This window comes from Clarias gariepinus, chromosome 24 (assembly GCF_024256425.1).
Source record: "Clarias gariepinus isolate MV-2021 ecotype Netherlands chromosome 24, CGAR_prim_01v2, whole genome shotgun sequence".
Classification (NCBI taxonomy): Eukaryota; Metazoa; Chordata; class Actinopteri; order Siluriformes; family Clariidae; genus Clarias; species Clarias gariepinus.
The window spans coordinates 11,586,680-11,608,423 of NC_071123.1; the positions used below are offsets into that span (position 1 = coordinate 11,586,680).

Sequence of the window (21,744 nt, forward strand, 5' to 3'; positions counted from 1 at the left end):
TCCAATACAACATAGATTATTCTTTAATAATATTTTATATACAGCATATTTTTTAAGCAATTGCTCTGTCTGTGTTATGGTGTAAATACAAATATTTATTACACTGAAGTAATGTGCCAGATGTAAAAATTAAATATATTTTGACTGTTAATTGCATATATAAGATACAGTAAACATTAGTGATGAATGTTTAAATTGCTTATTTTAATGTATACAAATGACTTCAGATCACCAAAGCAAAGAATCTTAAACACAGGTATCTAAAAAACCTAAATATAAATACAAAAATGCATGCACAAAGCAATGCATGCCAGCATCTAATGTTTCTATGCTGCATTATTGTGATTTGGCCATATTTGACTTCTGCTTAGCTGGCAAAACCACTCTAATATAAGTAGCTCCAAGACCCACAGGGAGACTACAGTGTAGACCTGTCAAGTGCTTGAGTGTGGTGAGATGCACTTTTATTTATATCACATAATTCTATAGAATTAGTATAAAATAATTCTAAGCTTTTGAATTAAGATATATATATGTATATATAACTATATATATAACTTTATAAAAATATATATATATATAACTTTATATATGTATATAAACTTTTGCATTACTTCCAAAAAAAACCCTGACTTTTCACTACAAACTGTTTTATCAGCATCAAATTTAAGCTGGCATAGACTCCATGAGTTGTGCCATAATAATTATTATTGTGGTTACTATATTTTTTATCTGATTGGCTTACAGGTTTAAACATTTCTTCACCCTTGGAAGCAGAAACAGGTAAATTAAAAACTAAAAACTACAACTGTAAATAACTATTCATGGTTTGTGGGATGAATAATTTTATGCATCAAACTATAACTGATTATTTATACTGTATTTAACCATTATTTCATTTTCACAATTGTTGTACCTAGTTTGGTACAACAATATTAGACAATGAATAGGAAATGAATATTAGACTCATGTTTTCTTTCTAGGTAGTACATTTTGTATAATGTGCTATATATTATAATATATATATTATTGCAGTCAGCTGCCACCATGAGCACGGACGCGGAGATGGCCGTTTACGGCAAAGCTGCCATCTATCTCCGTAAGCCTGAGAAGGAGAGAATTGAAGCTCAAAGCAAGCCCTTTGATGCAAAGACTGCCTGTTATGTGGCTGATGCCAAGGAACTGTATCTTAAGGGTACAATCAAGAGCAGAGATGGTGACAAAGTCACTGTTGAACTGCTTGACACCAAGGAGGTGAGAATTGATGATGAAATGCACAGCAAATGTTCATAACAGTGTGTAAAACTCAATCACACTAAACATCCAATATTTGATTCTCTTTTAGTCAAGAACAGTTAAGGAGGATGATGTCTCCCCTATGAACCCTCCCAAGTTCGATAAAATTGAGGACATGGCCATGATGACCCACCTTAATGAAGCCTCTGTGCTGTATAACCTTAAAGAGCGTTACGCAGCATGGATGATCTACGTAAGAAAAAGTTCTACACTATATAATAATTAAACAAGCTAGTAGTTTAAGGGACTATTTCATCCTAAGAGCTGCATATTTAAAAGGATTGAACACTTCTTTAGTGTACTTCTTCTCTTGTATAAGAGCATTCTTGTCCATATGTGTTTCAGACCTACTCTGGACTTTTCTGTGCTACTGTGAACCCCTACAAGTGGCTGCCAGTGTATGACGCAGAAGTGGTGGCTGCCTACAGAGGCAAAAAGCGCATGGAAGCCCCACCTCACATTTTCTCTGTGTCTGACAATGCCTATCAGTTTATGCTTACTGGTAAGAGAGATCTAATTGTAAACAGTGTTGACTATACTACTAACTTGTTTTAAATCTTAATTATTTTAAATTAAAATTTATTTTATTTTCATCTCACAGATAGGGAGAACCAGTCTGTCCTGATTACGTAAGTACCTCTGAGTAAATGCAAATAAAAACAATGTTCTCTTTTTTTTAGTATTATTATTAATCGTTTTATCTAATCTAAACCAGTGGAGAATCTGGTGCTGGAAAGACTGTGAACACGAAACGTGTCATCCAGTACTTTGCCACAGTTGCAATGCAGAGTGACAAGAAGAAGGACCAAGGTCCTAGCAAAATGCAGGTATGAACTAAGCTCTACTCAGTTTGCAGGGCACTTTTTTGGGTCAGGCAGTTTCCAAATATGAGAACCCTCTACTGTATATATTCATCTGCCTACATTTTTTTTATAAAACATACATCTTTATCGTGAGTATGTATAATGGTGTCATATTGGAAAAGGCCAAAAAAATGTTTAATATGAGAACTTATTTGTATTAAGTGTTTTTAAATATTCTTTCTCCCCCACTTGAAATCGAATGCCATGTGAGACAATAACAATGTAAAACAATCACAACGAACGTTTTATGTGTTGCAGGGATCTCTGGAAGACCAGATCATTGCAGCCAATCCTCTGCTTGAGGCCTATGGTAATGCTAAGACTGTGAGGAATGACAACTCTTCTCGTTTTGTAAGTGTGAACCTGTTTGACTCCACATAGTTCCACATATTCTATAAATGGTGGTATTTATACACAGTGTACAAAATGCTCATGCTGGTCAAAATGACCTGAAATCCTTTGTATTTCCAAAACCAGGGTAAATTTATCAGAATTCATTTTGGCACATCCGGCAAACTGTCTAGTGCTGACATTGAAACATGTAAGTTGTGAAAAAAAAAAAAAAAAAAAACATTTGTTATTAATCATAGTTCTACTACTCCAACTTTTGGAGATAACATGGGCACATTTCCCATCAGATCTGCTGGAGAAGTCTAGAGTAACCTTCCAGCTTTCTGATGAGAGAGGATATCACATCTTTTATCAGATGATGACCAATGAAAAGCCTGAGCTGATTGGTAAGAAAATAATATAAAAGTTCTCTTTGCTCAGCCTACACTAGCTAAAAATATGTTTTAACCACCATCCTTTTTCCATAGAAATGACGCTCATTAGTACCAACCCCTACGACTTCCCCATGTGCAGTCAGGGTCAGATCACTGTGCCAAGCATTAATGATAAGGAGGAACTGATTGCCACAGATGTAAGTGATTCTTGCTAATAGGCCTTATGTTGAAATAATTTATGAAGCCTTATGGATTTTAACTATTCCCATTATTTTACAGACTGCTATTGACATCTTGGGCTTCAGTAATGAGGAGAAAATGAGCATCTACAAATTTACTGGAGCTGTTCTTCATCATGGTAATATGAAGTTCAAGCAAAAGCAACGTGAGGAGCAGGCTGAGCCTGATGGCACAGAGGGTGAGACTGAACTTTATTGAAGATATTATGAAATATTTTATGAAAATCTCTTACATGAAAGGTCTGGTCTGGTCATTCAAAACCACAACTCAAGCATATTTCTTGGTTATATAGATTAACATGTACATGTATGTGCAATTAATATAATTTTGTTACTTATTGACAGAGGCTGACAAAGTCGCTTACCTTCTGGGTTTGAACTCAGCGGATATGCTGAAGGCCTTGTGCTACCCCAGAGTAAAGGTTGGAAATGAATATGTGACAAAGGGTCAGACTGTGCCACAGGTATGTGAGCAAAAGTATTAAAGAAAATCATGCATATATGTAAATCATGAAAAATGGTCAGTAAAATTAAGCAAAACTGATGAGACATTTGTACTTTTAGGTATATAATTCTGTGAGTGCATTGGCCAAATCCATCTATGAAAGGATGTTCTTGTGGATGGTCATACGTATCAACCAGATGTTGGACACCAAACAGGCCAGACAGTTCTTCATCGGTGTGCTGGACATTGCTGGATTTGAAATCTTTGATGTATGTGATTTATGTTTTTAAGTTGTTGGTTTTATATTTAAAGTTTGACATTTTTATGTTTTTTTTTCATTTTAAATAATATGCAGTAATTATTATCTACATCTCTTCAGTTCAACAGCATGGAACAGCTGTGCATCAACTTCACCAATGAGAAACTCCAACAGTTCTTTAACCACCACATGTTTGTGTTGGAGCAAGAGGAGTACAAGAAAGAGGGCATCGTTTGGGAGTTCATTGACTTTGGCATGGACTTGGCTGCTTGCATTGAGCTTATTGAGAAGGTGTGGTTACTATGCCGGTCAGTTTGTTGAATACTACATTTGCAATATGTATAATGTCCACTCAACACTATCTTTCTTGTACTGTAACAGCCCATGGGTATTTTCTCCATCCTTGAAGAAGAGTGCATGTTCCCCAAGGCTACAGACACCAGCTTCAAGAACAAGCTGTATGACCAGCATCTTGGCAAGTGCAATGCTTTCCAGAAACCCAGACCTGCCAAAGGCAAGGCTGAGGCCCACTTCTCCCTGGTTCACTATGCTGGTACTGTGGACTACAACATTTCTGGCTGGTTGGACAAAAACAAGGACCCACTGAATGAGTCTGTTGTGCAGCTCTACCAGAAGTCGGCTGTTAAACTGCTGTCCACCCTTTATCCACCAGTTGTTGAGGGTAATTTCATTTATTTTAAAGAAATATTTATGCTACTTGCCTAGTTGTATGCTTTTAAATTGTAACGGTATATGTCATTTTATGCACACAGAGGCCGGCAAGAAGGGAGGCAAGAAGAAGGGTGGTTCTATGCAGACTGTATCCTCACAGTTTAGGGTTTGTAACACTTATATTTCATCAATATCAAGACAATTCACTTTTAACTTTAAATTCTAATAATATGTTAACTACACAGGAGAACTTGGGCAAGCTGATGACCAACTTGAGGAGCACACATCCTCACTTTGTGCGTTGCTTGATTCCCAATGAGTCTAAGACTCCAGGTAAAGTATAGATTTGATGATTAAATGTTAGCAAAACTATTCCAAATAATTTCAATGTCAGCAGACCCACTGTAAGCAGTGGAAATGATAAACATGTGATAACTCCATGTCTGGTTACCCCGTTCTTTTTTCAGGTCTTATGGAGAACTTCCTGGTTATCCACCAGCTGAGATGTAACGGTGTGCTGGAGGGTATCAGAATCTGCAGAAAGGGATTCCCCAGCAGAATCCTCTATGGTGACTTCAAGCAAAGGTGCAAAAGCACTTCATATTAATAATTAATGCTTAGTTGTTGCTAATTGTTGTCATCTAATCTTGAGATAATACATTTTCACAGATACAAAGTGCTGAATGCCAGTGTTATTCCTGAGGGCCAGTTTATTGACAACAAGAAGGCCTGCGAGAAGCTTCTGGGCTCTATCGACATTGACCATGACCAGTATAGATTTGGACACACTAAGGTGAATAGGCTGAAGTGGTCAAAAAGAGAGTTATCATTTGTCCTTTCTAAATAAATATTAAGTAACCAATTAAGAGCCAAGTGACATAATACCCTGCCATTTAATTCAGGTGTTCTTCAAAGCTGGTCTGCTGGGTACTCTTGAAGAGATGCGAGATGAGAAACTGGCTACTCTGGTCACAATGACTCAGGCTCTTTGCCGTGGTTTCCTCATGAGAAGAGAGTTTGTGAAAATGATGGAGAGAAGGTATTTTATCATTTTATCTATACCTTTAAAAAGCAATTATTTACTGTTTTGAACAGTATTATTAACATCACCTAAAACTGTTTTAAAATATGAAGGTAAACAATATTTTCACAAATGTATTTCTTTGAATAAAGCAGTTTTTTAATCCCAATTACTTTTTAAAAATAAGACATAAATCAGACTAAATGTACAAAAGAACAATTTATATTTACCAGGTCAGCTATTGACACCATCCAGTACAACATCCGCTCATTCATGAATGTCAAACATTGGCCATGGATGAAGGTATTCTACAAGATCAAGCCCCTGCTGAAGAGTGCTGAAACTGAGAAGGAGCTGGCCACCATGAAAGAGGACTTTTTAAAATGCAAGGAAGATCTTGTCAAGGCTGAAGCCAAAAAGAAGGAGCTTGAAGAGAAGATGGTGGCACTCCTCCAAGAGAAGAATGACCTGCAGCTTCAAGTTGCATCTGTAAGAATATTCATTTCAATTTCAGTGTTTAGTTACCACTATGTTATGCAACTCTAAATCCATTTTACTTTACAAATGGTCAAACTTTGTAATATGGATATTTTTCTTTACACAATATATAGGAATCTGAGAATCTCTCAGATGCTGAAGAGAGATGTGAGGGACTGATTAAGAGCAAAATCCAGCTTGAAGCTAAACTCAAAGAGACCACTGAAAGACTGGAAGATGAAGAGGAGATCAATGCTGAGCTAACAGCCAAGAAGCGCAAGCTGGAGGATGAGTGCTCTGAGCTAAAGAAGGACATTGATGACTTGGAGCTCACTCTGGCTAAAGTGGAAAAGGAGAAACATGCCACTGAAAATAAGGTGCAGTAATATGTTTAAAATACTTTTTTCCGTTTGTCTAATTCAATGGTTTTCCACAAATACAATAATTGTGTTCTCAAAAACACAGGTTAAGAACCTTACAGAGGAGATGGCAACTCAAGATGAGAGCATTGCAAAACTCACAAAAGAAAAGAAAGCCCTCCAAGAGGCACATCAGCAGACCCTTGATGATCTTCAGGCAGAGGAGGACAAAGTCAACACTCTGACAAAAGCCAAGACTAAGCTTGAACAGCAAGTAGATGATGTAAGTTACATGATAAAGAACTGCAAAACTGATTTCTAACATTTCTGCATGTGAGCAATCAATATTTTGGTTTTACCATATTTCATATTTTTACAGCTGGAAGGTTCTCTTGAGCAAGAGAAAAAACTCCGCATGGATCTAGAGAGAGCCAAGAGAAAGCTTGAGGGTGACTTAAAACTGGCCCAGGAATCTATCATGGACCTGGAGAATGACAAGCAGCAGTCTGATGAAAAGCTGAAAAAGTAATTATATAGCAAATTAGAAAAAAAAAAAACTAATTTACTCACTCGTTAAATTAAATATATTTATACACATATTTCAGTATGCTAAAACAAGGTTATTGTTTAATTCTCTCAGGAAAGAGTTTGAAATAAGCCAGCTCCTTAGCAAGATTGAGGATGAACAATCTCTTGGTGCTCAACATCAGAAGAAGATCAAGGAGCTTCAGGTATGTAATTTCTTTTAATTTTATTGATTACTTTATTGAATGGCCAGAAAATATGTTTAGTTTGCATCATGTTTTCATTAGAACCAAATGAAAGAATGTGACAAAATTTGACATAATTAATTCTACATAATTAGATGGTTCTTTACAAATCTGTGGTTTTCAATAATAGGCCCGCATTGAGGAACTGGAGGAAGAGACTGAGGCTGAGCGTGCTGCTCGTGCCAAGGTTGAGAAGCAAAGATCTGATCTGTCCAGGGAACTTGAGGAGATCAGTGAGAGGCTTGAGGAGGCTGGTGGAGCAACTTCAGCTCAGATTGAGATGAACAAGAAGCGAGAGGCTGAGTTCCAGAAATTGCGTCGTGATCTAGAAGAATCCACATTACAGCATGAAGCAACTGCTGCTGCCCTCCGCAAAAAGCAAGCTGACAGTGTGGCAGAGCTGGGAGAACAAATTGACAACCTGCAGCGCGTCAAGCAGAAACTTGAGAAGGAGAAGAGTGAATTCAAAATGGAGATTGATGATCTCTCCAGCAATATGGAGGCTGTTGCTAAGGCTAAGGTCAAAAGCTTTATTTAATGTTCACTCAATATGTAATCATTTACTGACTGGAATGTTTAAACAATTAAACCTATCCTTTTATTTCTATAGGCAAATCTTGAAAAGATGTGCCGTACCCTTGAGGACCAACTGAGTGAGATCAAGGCCAAGAATGATGAGAATGCACGCCAGGTTAATGACATCAGTGTTCAAAGAGCCAGACTACAAACTGAAAATGGTACAAGACCTTTATAAGTTGTCAAGATGTTGCTCTTCATCAATTGGTTAACCATCATACATTCTATAGTATGACAGAAAGGTTAACAAATTGATGAAGAGAAACACAAAACTTCAAGCAATTATAATAAAAATAAGCTTTCATTATATTAATCCAAATTAGCCTTCATTATGTTGCTGTAATTTACTATTGATCTGCAATCAAACAGGTGAGTTTTCACGTCAACTGGAGGAGAAGGAAGCTTTGATTTCTCAGTTGACCAGAGGCAAGCAGGCATTTACTCAGCAAATTGAGGAGCTCAAGAGGCAAATGGAGGAGGAAGTTAAGGTAAAAGCATAATGAAATGCTACCAAAATCTATACATAACTGGTTATATGAATTTCTAAAGGGTTTTTAAAAATAATTATAACCAAATTATACTTTTTTCTTCTCAGGCAAAGAATGCCCTGGCTCATGCTGTGCAGTCTGCCCGTCATGACTGTGATCTTCTCAGGGAGCAGTTTGAGGAGGAGCAAGAGGCAAAGGCTGAATTACAACGTGGAATGTCCAAGGCCAACAGTGAAGTGGCTCAGTGGAGAAATAAATATGAGACTGATGCTATTCAGCGCACTGAAGAACTTGAAGAATCCAAGTATGTTTAACACAAAATAGAAATATCATAACACCAAAAACGCCTACAAACTTACCCCTAAAATTAAATGAAATGCTTAACAGGAAGAAGCTGGCCCAGCGTCTGCAGGAGGCTGAGGAACAAATTGAGGCTGTGAACTCCAAGTGTGGCTCTCTGGAAAAGACCAAGCAGAGACTGCAGGGTGAGGTGGAGGACCTCATGATTGATGTGGAAAGAGCAAATGCCTTGGCTGCTAACCTTGACAAGAAGCAGAGGAACTTTGACAAGGTAAACTATATAATTTATTTATTCACATTTATTGAGACGCTTTACATTTCCATTTGTTGTCTTTTTACAAGATTTACCAAAAATAACTGTTGCATCTCACTCTTAACAAAGGTCCTGGCAGAATGGAAGCAGAAGTATGAGGAGGGTCAGGCTGAGCTAGAGGGAGCCCAGAAGGAGGCTCGTTCATTGAGCACTGAGCTGTTCAAGATGAAGAACTCCTATGAGGAAGCTCTTGATCAACTTGAAACACTCAAGAGGGAGAACAAGAATCTACAGCGTTTGTCAAAACTATCTGATCTATTTCATTACCAGATACCCTATTTTTCATTCTTAGTTATGAGCACACCCTCATAATTTGTTTACAATTTTGTGCTGTCTTTGAACAGAGGAAATCTCAGACCTAACTGAACAAATTGGTGAGACTGGAAAGAGCATTCATGAGCTTGAAAAGGCCAAGAAAGCAGTAGAGACTGAGAAGGCTGAGATCCAGACTGCTCTAGAGGAGGCTGAGGTACACAGAGTACAGCACACACAAGGACGATTGATAGCACTTAAATATACACATAAATGAATATCGATGCGTATATGAAAATATTTCGTCAGTAACTGGATTTTGATGGTCACAATTAAACAGATCTTATATATGTTACTTCAAGCACATTCTATTATATTTCATACACAGGGCACACTGGAGCATGAAGAGTCTAAGATTCTTCGTGTCCAGCTTGAGCTTAACCAGGTAAAGGGTGAGATTGACAGGAAGCTTGCTGAGAAGGATGAGGAAATCGAGCAAATCAAGAGGAACAGCCAGAGGGTAATTGAGTCCATGCAGAGTACTCTGGATTCTGAGGTCAGGAGCAGGAATGATGCTCTGAGAATTAAAAAGAAGATGGAGGGAGATCTCAATGAGATGGAAATTCAGCTCAGCCATGCCAATCGCCAAGCTGCTGAGGCACAGAAACAGTTGAGGAACGTCCAGGCACAACTCAAGGTGACGTTAAAATAAATGACTACTAGTCCTTATAAAGACTCCACATACATCCAATCATCTATAAAAAGGATATTATATAAATTTATCTTCGCTTTCAGGATGCCCAACTGCACCTTGATGATGCCCTGAGAGGCCAAGAGGACATGAAGGAGCAAGTGGCCATGGTGGAGCGTAGAAACGCTTTAATGTTGGCTGAGATAGAGGAGCTCAGAGCTGCCCTTGAACAGACAGAGAGAGGCCGTAAAGTTGCTGAACAAGAGCTGAATGATGCTAGTGAGCGTTGTGGATTGTTGCACTCTCAGGTATTAGAACCTGACTTTTTATTTTATTATTGTTTTATGTGTATTACTGCTTGGGAAAGTCTATAATATAATTTGTACTTTCTTTACAGAACACAAGTCTGGTGAACACCAAGAAGAAGCTCGAGGCTGACCTTGTTCAAATCCAGAGTGATGTAGATGACACTGTGCAGGAAGCAAGAAATGCAGAGGAAAAGGCCAAGAAAGCCATAACTGATGTAAATATTGCTTCCTATTCGTTACACCTAGCTTATCAGCTTCAACAATTCAAGGATTAAGCAATCTTGCAATTCTCTATTAGGCTGCAATGATGGCTGAGGAGTTGAAGAAGGAACAGGACACCAGTGCTCACCTTGAGAGAATGAAGAAAAACCTCGAGGTCACAGTGAAGGACCTTCAGCACCGCCTGGATGAGGCTGAGAATCTGGCCATGAAGGGAGGAAAGAAACAACTTCAGAAACTGGAGTCCAGGGTAGGTCTTGAAAGCAATTTTTCAATTATTTATGTATAAGCCTTACAAGCTGTCCATGTCCCAGTGTTCCGTTTTTAATACAGACAAGGATTTGTAACTCATTATATTGAATTAAATGATTGTTTTCTCAATAATTTTCATATGAACTCTTTCAGGTACGCGAGCTGGAGAACGAAGTTGAGGCTGAACAGAGACGTGGAGTTGAAGCTGTTAAGGGCGTACGCAAATATGAGAGGAGAGTGAAGGAGCTTACCTACCAAGTATGTATAAAGTGTGTTAAATAATAAGGCCCTTTTTTTCACTAAAAAAAAAGTAAAAAAAAAAAAATGTTTAATTTGCAGACTGAGGAGGACAAGAAGAACATTGTTAGGCTGCAAGATCTGGTTGATAAACTGCAGTTGAAGGTCAAGGCCTATAAGAGACAGTCTGAGGAAGCGGTGAGACAAATCAGCCTAGGCATATTAGTGAAGATGGTAATACCATTTCTAAAACATCAAGAAGCATAATCTTTACAACTCTATGTATTTAGGAGGAACAGGCCAATACCCACCTGTCCAAGCTGAGAAAGGTGCAGCATGATTTGGAGGAGGCTGAAGAGCGTGCTGACCTTGCTGAGTCTCAAGTCAACAAGCTCAGAGCTAAGAGCCGTGATGCTGGAAAGGTAAAGATAGTTTAAAAAAAATATATTATTATTATTATTATTATTATACATTCATCTTTTATGTTTGTTTAAGAAGCTACTGTAAATAGACCCAACACATTTTTTTATAATATATAATAATCTCTCTCGCTCTCTCTTTCTCTCTCCCTTTTTAGGGCAAAGAATCAGCAGAATAATCACCTAATTTTTGATGTTTTATTTGTGACAACAAACTTTAAATAAAGGCATTATTAAATAAATTATTCTTGGTTCCTTTTTATTCATAGAAGACCTGCAGTTATAATCATGCATTAATGCTGTGTGCTGACATAAATTACGCATGGCACCACATTTGTGTAAAAGCAAATTAAACAAAAATAAAATAATTGAATAAAAAAAAAAAAACAGTAAAAGTAGATTAAATAGTTGCAAAACTCAAAAGCAAAATATTGGAAGGCAAGGTACACTCTGGATGGGGTACCAACCCACTGCATGCCACAATGAAACAGACTTATAGACACCCAAGCACTGGGTATTGGAAATATCAAAACAGCTCACAGTGAATCCCTCAGATATTTGTCTCAATCGGGTGCCACAGTTTCGTCCCACTTTTAATGTGTTTGGCTTCCCGTAGATTAGAGAAATCAGCCAGGACGCGGCTTAGTATTGAGTCTTTTTTGTTTCTGACCATAAAATGTAAATGACAGAGAATCAAGAATGATGAATGCCAAATATTTATGTTAATAAAATGCACATAGGAGTAAGTTTAGACAACAACAAATGTACCGAATGAATAAGATAATAAATACATCAGCGGTATCTGATATTTGTTTATTTTTATGGGTTAAAAACGGATAGCCTATCTGGTATAGTTAGTTTTTAAAGTTTTAGATAGTTAAAAAAAAAAAAAGTCCAGGTGTTAAAGCCGGGATTTGAACTTGATTTGTATACCCTGAGCAGCTAAAGCATCACATTGTTAGTATTCCATTCTGGTGAAGTTGTGCTGTGTTGGATGTGATAAAAATGCCAAAGCCGTTTTTCATCCCAGTTTATCATAATACACATCTACATCACACCAACATGTAACAAATATGTTTGGTGTTACTAAAATCAGATGATAGAGCACTAAATGGGAAGGTAAAACAGTAGCAAAACCCGAGAGCTTGCAAATTTGAATGTGAGAACTTGTAAAATTAATATTTGTATTTGTAAGTTGAAATTTATACTCACAGCTCTGATGTGAAAAGCTGCATCTATCGATTTGCACACCTCTGTTTTGAATTCGAAGTTGCAGATTAATAGTGACAAATGTGTAACGTGTCATTCACATAAACAAAATGACAGGCACAATTGTGTACTACACATTTATCTTTGCGCTTTACTTTAGTTTCGCTGTACAACCACAAGTCGGCGCTCACAACCTCTCAGATCTGGCAGTACAACCTCAAATCCGTCGCTCTGACTTTTGCTACTCATTTTGCGATATTCCTGTAGCAAAACTCACTTGTGCGCTTGTAAACGCGGGGGCGGGGCTGGGGTGGGAATGAAGTCATTTTATTGGTCGATGCCTCACCAATGAACAACGCCAGCCACAATGCAAACATTTGTATGCATATGTATCAGCTATTTTGTTTTTAAACGCTTGGAAAATATTTTAATGAAATATCATTAGTTTTACTGGATTTTATATACCAGTAAAAGCGCAGCAATGTCGTTTAATTGGTTGGCATAGACGACCACCACCACCGAAACGGCGTGAGCTGCTCTGTGTAGTCTGTGACGTCATCGCGCACAAAACGTCCCACTTCATTGGCTGGCTCCAACCAATTAAATGTTCATTGGTGAGGCATCGACCAATAAAATGACTTCATTCCCACCCCAGCCCCGCCCCCGCGTTTACAAGTGCACAAGTCAGTTTTGCTACAGGAATATCGCAAAATGAGTAGCAAAAGTCAGAGCGCCGGGATTTGAGGTTGTACTGCCAGATCTGAGAGGTTGTGAGCGCCGACTTGTGGTTGTACAGCGAAACTGAAGTAAAGCGCAAAGATAAATGTGTAGTACACAATTGTGCCTGTCATTTTGTTTATGTGAATGACACGTTACACATTTGTCACTATTAATCTGCAACTTCGAATTCAAAACAGAGGTGTGCAAATCGATAGATGCAGCTTTTCACATCAGAGCTGTGAGTATAAATTTCAACTTACAAATACAAATATTAATTTTACAAGTTCTCACATTCGAATTTGCAAGCTCTCGGGTTTTGCTACTGTTTTACCTTCATAACTAATGTCTAATCACACAATATTGTAAAAGCGAAACGGCTGCGGTTTATTCATTGTGATATGGATTCTGCCTGTTTGTGCCCTGGTCCTCCACTAGGGGCGCACACACCGAGGCTCCCGGATCCGGCTGTTTTACTCCGCGCTGCGAGTTCGGCGGATTCGTCGAGTCCCCCTTTTCAGATAAATCAGCCGAATCAGTACCTGCTATTTTGAGTCTTTCATGTTTCTGACTGTGCAGGACGTTTTATAAACAACTCAGTCAGCCACTTGTTCCTACAGTTACTAGCTAACAACTGAATTATGTAATTATCAGTTTGTATTTATGTAAGTTGTTGTTAGCAACAAGAACTCAACTGAGCTGAGTAAATGAAAAGAAGGATTCGTGATTCGTATAAAGGATCGGGTTATTTAACCTGAATACATCTGAATTTGCCCATCTCTATTCTGAATCATTCCCTGAAACCCTTTGAGTCACTTCAAAAATCATCGGATTCTGACTGCATGTTCTTATGGTCCTCCCACAAGAGGGCACTCACCGAATCCCTAGAAACCATTGAGTTCTTGAACCTAGGATTCTTAAACCCTCGGATACGATTGTTTCACTCCACGCTACGAGTCCGACAGATCCGCTAAATCCCGCGGTTCAGATGAGTCAGCCGGGACACGTATAGTATTTTGAGTGAAACGGCTGCGGTTTATTCATTGTGATATGGATTCTGCCTGTTTGTGCCTGTTTCTGCCCTGCTTTTGACCATAAAAATATAGGTGACTAAGGATAAAGAATGAGAAATGCACAGAAATAATTTTAGATAAAAACGTTTTAGATTGCAAAACATTTTAAAATAAAGAAAATAAATAATATCATTTTAAACATATCAGAGGTAAACAGGTAGCCTATCGGGTATAATTTTATTTAATAATGATAATAACAAAGAAAATTCAGGTGATAATGTCGGGCAGGATTCAAGCTTAAGTTTCCTGCATATACTATCCATTGTATCCATTAATTCACTGTATTATTATTTTTTTTATTGAGAACAACCTCACAGTGCTAGTGGAAAAAGTATGTGAATCCTTGGGTTAAAGGCCTCAAAAAAGCTAATTGGAGTCAGGAGTTAGCATACATGTAGTTTTCTTGAGAAAAGTAGTTTAAAGGTGTGGACTAGAGCTACTTTGACTAATAAAAACCCCTCAAAATTTTGAAGAAGAATACGCTTATGTGAGCCATACTTTGACAAAAATAGCTACAGTATTAGAGGATCTGCGATCAGGAATGGTTAATTTACATGAAGCTAGAAAGAGTTCTTCTTCTTTGTCTTTCGGCTGTTCCCTTTCAGGGGTCGCCACAGCGAATCATCTGCCTCCATCTAACCCTATCCTCTGCATCCTCTTCTCTCAACATCCTCTTCTCTCAAACTAGAAAGAGTTCCAAAGTGATTTCAAAGACTTTAGAAATTCACCAGTCTACAGTCCTACAGGCACAATCTACAAAATCGAGACACAAGTGGGCACACAGTTAAAATCACCTCAAAGCACAACAAAGACACATCAATAAGGTAAAATCATCATAAAAACATGGTTATGATTTGGGCCTCCTTTGCTGCATTAGGGTGTGGCCAGCTTGCAGTCATTGAGAGGAAGTGTAATCAAAAAAATCTTTAGGATAATCTAAGAATGTCTGTATGTCAGCTAAAACTCTGTAGAAGTTGGATGATGCAAATGGACAATAACCCAAAAGACCAGAGCAAGTCCACTACAGAATGCCTTTGGAAATACAAAATCCGCCTTATGGAGTGGCCAAGAGAGAGAGCTCAGACACATAAGGCATCTAATTTTTACATTAAAGATCCATTTTTTTGTGTTATTATTTTAGGGAAATTATATTTGTCAATACCCTTAACTTAGATAAAGATCATCCACAAAACACTGTATCACTATTTATATTTATAAGATCACTCAGGCGCTAACGCACTTGATTAATAGAGGATACAACAAAACACACAGGATATTATGTGGCGACGGGCTTATAGCCAGTGCGGCCAATATAAAAGCATCTTCTCACTTGTCCACCACACAACCAGCCCCAAAACACTCGTCTCGTCTGCTCACCTTCCTACTCCATAAAAGAGGCTTAATTGGCGGAACATATCACGACTTATTCTTTATTTTATTTGCTCTTTTTGCCACAAAGCATTTAAAAATAACCAAGCACCCTATTGCACTGCAATAGCCCTCGTGTCCGTGATTTCTCTGCCCACTTTACAGCTTTACAGTGAAATTCAGCAGTCATGCAGGAGAAAGTATGAGGAACAAAGAGGAAGTATAAGGGCTCCTGCATACACTCATATTGCCAACTCACAAATTAACATAAAAAGATAGATTAAATAAATCAATACATTTTCCATATCTCTACCCACAAATGTGAGTACACCTCTGATTTCAGCAAACATTTTAATATATCTTCTCAAAGGACAATACTGTGGCGTGGGTGGGGTTTGACAGACGACCATCATGCTTTGCGGGAGGGGTTATGATGTGTTCACCGTGTTGGGGAAAGGTGTTTGGGGTAGTGGCTTCGGCCAGGTTGTGTGTGTGTGTGGGTAGATGTCTGTTTAGTGACTGTGGAATGTGCTGTTGCTCAATAAAGTACTCCCAGCCATTTGCATTGGGCAGCCAGGAAGCTCACTTGTCTCTCCAAGTTCTGCTTAGCGATAAAAACGCTACATTTGGTGTCAGAAGTGGGATGGAGAGTAACGGCTTAGAGCGCACCCCAGAGCAAGCTACAGCTCCGTGCGCCGTCAGCCGGCGAGGCGACCTGCAGCTGCACCTGCCGTCCTAGCCACTAGGGGCGTTCGCCATGGACCTGAGATCTCTCGCACGCCGGGGCTACCCGGAATTCAGCCCGTCCAGCAGGAAGAGCTAGCACGGCGTGCGTTCCTGCGGGGAATTCGGCCGTCGCGGCTTCGCGAGCACATCCGGTTGGCGGCACCGGCTTCCCTGTTTGAGGCGCTGCGCGAAGCCGAGCGCGCAGAGCCCATCATGGCAGACCACCACAGCGAAAGAGCCGAGCGTTTTCCCGTGGCTCGGGGCCGCTCGGTAGGTGAACCTAGCCGGGGACAGGGCTACCTGTCGCGGCTAGGCCTCGACTCAGCCTCCGAGATTTCGCGACCCCGCCGAGGCCAGGGACTGACGGATTACCGCTGCGACGTTCTCAGGCCTGAGGACAATGTACTCCAGCAGCCATTAAAACTAGCCGAGGAGAAGCTGCCTCCTACAGCCGTCTTTGCTTCCCCAACGGCCGGGTTTAACTTCCGGTCAGGACGCGTAGGAAATCGCGCGGGTGTCTACGTGAATTGTGGCCTGGACAACGTTTCGCTACGGGCGCTCGTGGACACTGGCTCTACGGTTTCGCTGCTGCGCTGGGGAGTATTAGATCAAGGCGAGCGCGGTTGTATGCTGCCGGACCCGGCTTTGAGCATTCGCACCGTATCGGAAAGTTATTTGAAGATACGGGCCTGTCGCACGGTGCTAATACAAGTAGGTGCAATCATTCTTTCCCATCCGTTCTTTGTGGCAGACATCGAGGATGATTGTATCTTGGGTTTAGACATTTTGGAAAGGTGGGGTGCGGTACTGAATCTCGTGGACGGAACTCTGCGCGGTAACTTCGGGTTAGCCCGGTTGCTAGTGCCCAAACCGCAGCCGGACGGGTTAGAAGCACGCACCAGGGGGGCGGAACTTCCGGTGGACGCGCCATGTAAACATCCGGTAGCCGACCGAGCTAGGATAATGGCCGAGCTAATGCAGCGTAGCAGTGTAGGGCTTAGCCAGTCACAGGCCGACACCGTGAAGTCCCTTTTGCACGAGTTCGCGGATATTTTCGCGGTAGATGAGTGCGAGTGCACACATACCAATCTGGTGCAGCACACGATTGATACGGGTAACGCAGCACCTGTTCGGCTACATCCGAGACGCCTCCCATTAGCTAAACGAGCTATCGCCGAGCAGAAGCTGCGCGAGATGGCCGATTTGGGCGTCATAGAGCCAGCGTCCGGACCGTGGTCTTCACCCGTTGTGCTCGTGCGTAAAAAGGACGAATCGTGGCGGTTTTGTGTGGACTACCGGCGGTTAAACGAGGTAACGCGTAAAGATTCTTACTCGTTACCGCGGATAGATGACGCGCTGGAGCACGTTGCAGGCTCGGCGTGGTTTAGCTCGTTGGATTTGCGTAGCGGGTATTGGCAAGTAGAGCTCGCCCCGGAAGCACGACCAAAAACCGCGTTCTCGATCGGCCAAGGGCTATGGCAATTTCGGCGCATGCCGTTCGGCCTCTGTAACGCGCCAGCGACGTTCGAACGGTTGATGGAGAAAGTGTTGACGGATATTCCTCGCAACCGTTGTGTCGTTTACCTGGACGATTTATTGGTGCACGGCAAGAAGTTTGAGGTCGCGCTAGCTAACTTGCGTGAAGTATTTTCGGCTATCCGGCGGGCGAATTTGCGGCTCAACCCCAAAAAGTGCCAGCTGTTGCGGCAGGAGACGGGTTTTCTAGGACACGTAATTAGTGCTAGAGGTATTGCCACCGATCCAGCAAAAATTGCGGCAGTGCAGAATTGGCCTGAACCGCTAAATGTGTCACAACTGCGCACCTTCCTCGGGTTAGCCTCTTACTATCGCCGGTTTGTGAAGGATTTTGCCACGATCGCCAGTCCGCTGCACGGGCTCACAAGAAAGAATCAGCCGTTTCGCTGGGACAGGGTGCACGCGCGTGCTTTTACTCGGTTACGGAAAGCTTTGGTCACGTCGCCCGTTCTCGGATATCCTGATACATCTCGTATGTTTATCCTCGACACGGACGCAAGCGATGTAGGGCTGGGGGCCGTCCTGTCTCAGGTTTCCGAGGGTAAAGAGCATGCTATAGCTTACTTCAGCCGCGCGTTGTCAGGACCGGAGAGGAACTACTGTGTCACCCGGTGCGAGCTGCTAGCGGTCGTCGCGGCCCTTAAACATTTTAGGCCGTATTTATACGGGCAATCCTTCCTGCTGCGGACCGATCACGCTTCGCTGATGTGGCTGCTTAGTTTTAAAGAGCCCGAGGGGCAGTTAGCGCGATGGCTCGAGCGGTTGCAGGACTACCATTTTACCGTTCAGCACCGAGCGGGAAAACTGCATGCCAACGCCGATGCTTTATCCCGCCGGCCGTGCAGCAAAGAGCGTTGTCGGCACTGCGAGCGGGTGGAGGAGCGCGTGGGTGATCGCGACATCGAACACTCTCTGACCCCCGTGAAGCCGAATGTTCTCCCTGAGCAGTCCTCCAGAGCCCCCGTCGGTAATCAGCCGTCCGATCCGGTGTGCAGCCGAGTTATCGCGTCACGTAAACCATCGCCTGTAGCCGTTTCGTCTGTGCTCCAGATGGACTGTGATCAGCTAACTGCCGAGCAGGAGAAGGATCCGGCGCTGCAGCGGGTGCTGGGGTGGGTTAACGCGGGCCAGAGACCGGATTATGCCGCGGTTGCTCACCTGGGGCCCGAGGAAAAAGCTCTCCACTCGCAGTTCAACCGACTAGTGTTGCGGGGAGGTTTACTCTACCGTCACTGGGAACGACCGTGCGGCGCTGGCGAATCTTTTCAGCTGCTGGTGCTGCGGAATCTGCGGTCACGAGTGTTGGGAATGGTACACGGGCATGCGGGTGCGGGACACTTCGGAGTCACTAAAACGCTGCGGCGGTTGCGCGCTCGCTTCTACTGGCCGGGCTGCCACACGGATAGTGAACTCTTTGTGCACAGATGCGACATCTGCACGGCAAAGAAGGGACCTACCCAGCGCTCGCGGGCACCCCTGCAAGACTTTCGGGTGGGGGCACCTATGGAGCGTATGGGCGTGGACATTCTTGGGCCGTTTTCTATCTCCGATCGCGGGAACCGGTATGTGCTGGTGGCCATGGATTATTTCACCAAGTGGCCGGAGGCGTTTGCTGTCCCTGACCAGAGCGCTTCCACCACGGCTCGAGTGCTGGTGGATGAGGTGTTCTGCCGATTCGGCGCCCCGGAGCAGTTGCACAGCGATCAGGCGGCGGTGTGCGAGCGCCTCGGGGTGAAAAAGACCCGCACCACGCCCCTTCATCCGCAGAGTGACGGCCTCGTGGAGCGCTTCAATCGCACGCTCACCACCCAACTCGCCGTGCTTACCAGCGACCGTCAAAAGGATTGGGACGAACATTTGCCTCTCGTGCTTTGGGCTTATCGCACAGCAGTGCAGGAGTCCTCACAGCTGACGCCAGCTGCATTAATGTTCGGTCGCGAGTTGCGCACGCCCGTGGACCTTGTGTTCGGGTCCCCCCCACAAGTGGATTGGATTATTTTTTTGTACTGAAAGACAAACTGTTCCGTGTCCACGAGTTGGCACGTAGACACTTGGCGGACCCCGGTGTTAAACAGCGCCGCGTGTATGACACTCACAGCCAGGGGCGAGACTTTGCTGCTGGGGAGCAGGTGTGGGTGTATTCCCCTGGAAGGAAAAGGGGGCTCTCGCCTAAGCTCATGTCTCACTGGGTGGGCCCCTGCACGGTCATTGCCCAGCTCTCCGATGTAGTCTACCGGGTGCGGTTGACGGGGCGGTCGCGAGTGGTCGTGCTCCACCGAGACCGTCTCGCTCCCTATCGGCCCAACGCCAGTGAAACATTGAACTCTGTGGAGGCCGGTCCGCCTCGGGAGGGGGGCTGCACCCCTCCTTCCCCCGCGGAAGGACTCCGGCGTTCACAACGCCAGCGCCGGCCACCGTCACGCCTCCAGGACTGAGTTCGCCATGGTGACCGGGGACGGTCACAGCTCGGGTGGGGGCAGTGTGGCGTGGGTGGGGTTTGACAGACGACCATCATGCTTTGCGGGAGGGGTTATGATGTGTTCACCGTGTTGGGGAAAGGTGTTTGGGGTAGTGGCTTCGGCCAGGTTGTGTGTGTGTGTGGGTAGATGTCTGTTTAGTGACTGTGGAATGTGCTGTTGCTCAATAAAGTACTCCCAGCCATTTGCATTGGGCAGCCAGGAAGCTCACTTGTCTCTCCAAGTTCTGCTTAGCGGTAAAAACGCTACAATACTATAGAAATTAGTCTTAGATATATTTTAGTGTAGTCATTGTGCAGTGTGTATAACAGTTTAGATTTACTGTCTTCTGACAGCTGGCAACAAAGGTGAGTACACCCTATAGTGAAGATCTGTACTTCTTTAGCCATGCAGACCTCATACTGGACCTCAAGCAACTTGGCAATTCTGTGCCTCTCCTCTTTTCCTCCAGACACAGGGACCTTGATTTCCAAATAAAATGTAAAATTTACTTTTAACTGGAAAAAGGACTTTGGCCAACTGAGCAACAATCCAGTCCTTTTTGCTCTTAGCCCAGGTAAGACACCTCTGACGTTTGTGGTTCAAGAGTGGCTTGACACAAGGAATGCAACAGTTGTAGCCCATGTCCCGGATATGTACAGTACAGTATGGTGGCTCTTTAAGCACTGATTTCACTGCTTATGAGTTTCATAACTATGGCATGGGCTTCGTTTCACAATCCTCTCAAGACTCCGTTTATCCCTGTTGCTTGTTCACAGTTTTCTACCACATTTTTTCCTTCCATATAACTTATCCTTAATGTGCTTGGATACAGCATTCTGTCAACAGAAAGCCTACTGACCCAGACTAGAGACTATTTAAAGGCTCAGGTTTTTTGCAGGTGTTAATTAGCTGATTAGAGTGTGACACCATGAGTCTATTTTTTTACAATATTAATATTTTCTGAGATACTGAGTTTTAGCTTTTCATTAGCTACTGTATAAGACATAATCATAAAAATGAAAACAAATAAATACCTACAATATATCAGTCTGAAATAAATCAACTTTTTGATGATATCCTAATTTATTGAGATGCACCTGTATGTATACATATATTATTTTGAGTATTGTAACCCTGTTTTTGTGTACACACTTTTTTGTTGTTGTTGTTGTTGATTTTGTGTTTACATCTAAGTGACAAATCCAAAGTGGACAGATAATGTTATAATAATTTACAATGAAAAAATAGTATAGTACGACTTGTTTTTTTAATTTTTATTTTAACAATCAATGCACGTAACAGTAAGATTATTTCAGTATAGCCGTAGCATGATATGACTACTATCATGCTATCTATTACTACTTACTTGGCATTTTTAAAATGCTGACATCTGTCACACGCATATGAACTGTTGCCAAGTTAAGAGGCATGACTTATATGGCAACCTCAATGTAGCTGCAATTTAATCTAGTAAC

At 42.1% G+C, this 21,744-nt stretch overlaps 1 protein-coding gene across 1 annotated transcript; it reads left to right on the plus strand.

Annotated features, from left to right (window-relative positions):
- The first annotated feature begins 413 nt into the window (after positions 1 to 413).
- On the plus strand, positions 414 to 11,426 carry LOC128512659 (myosin heavy chain, fast skeletal muscle-like). Its single transcript, XM_053486036.1, has 41 exons — positions 414 to 451; positions 748 to 783; positions 1,036 to 1,254; positions 1,346 to 1,489; positions 1,642 to 1,798; positions 1,898 to 1,925; positions 2,012 to 2,123; positions 2,418 to 2,510; positions 2,637 to 2,700; positions 2,798 to 2,896; positions 2,978 to 3,081; positions 3,164 to 3,302; positions 3,469 to 3,587; positions 3,688 to 3,837; positions 3,948 to 4,118; positions 4,209 to 4,509; positions 4,601 to 4,665; positions 4,745 to 4,832; positions 4,967 to 5,084; positions 5,169 to 5,292; positions 5,402 to 5,538; positions 5,754 to 6,009; positions 6,132 to 6,374; positions 6,463 to 6,639; positions 6,736 to 6,881; positions 6,997 to 7,087; positions 7,257 to 7,646; positions 7,737 to 7,863; positions 8,072 to 8,190; positions 8,298 to 8,494; positions 8,578 to 8,761; positions 8,873 to 9,038; positions 9,148 to 9,272; positions 9,444 to 9,752; positions 9,851 to 10,054; positions 10,144 to 10,269; positions 10,353 to 10,523; positions 10,679 to 10,783; positions 10,865 to 10,960; positions 11,053 to 11,184; positions 11,340 to 11,426. The coding sequence occupies exons 3-41, from the start codon at positions 1,048 to 1,050 to the stop codon at positions 11,358 to 11,360; spliced, it is 5,805 nt and encodes a 1,934-aa protein (XP_053342011.1). The 5' UTR covers positions 414 to 451; positions 748 to 783; positions 1,036 to 1,047; the 3' UTR covers positions 11,361 to 11,426.
- The last annotated feature ends 10,318 nt before the right edge of the window (positions 11,427 to 21,744 follow it).

Coding starts and splice junctions, on each gene's coding strand:
- LOC128512659 (XM_053486036.1), top strand. CDS start 1,048: ATGAGCACGGACGCGGAGATGGCCGTTTACGGCAAAGCTGCCATCTAT. Junction 10,784..10,864: donor TGAAGGAGCTTACCTACCAA/GTATGTATAAAG, acceptor TTTAATTTGCAG/ACTGAGGAGGACAAGAAGAA. Junction 10,961..11,052: donor AGAGACAGTCTGAGGAAGCG/GTGAGACAAATC, acceptor CTATGTATTTAG/GAGGAACAGGCCAATACCCA.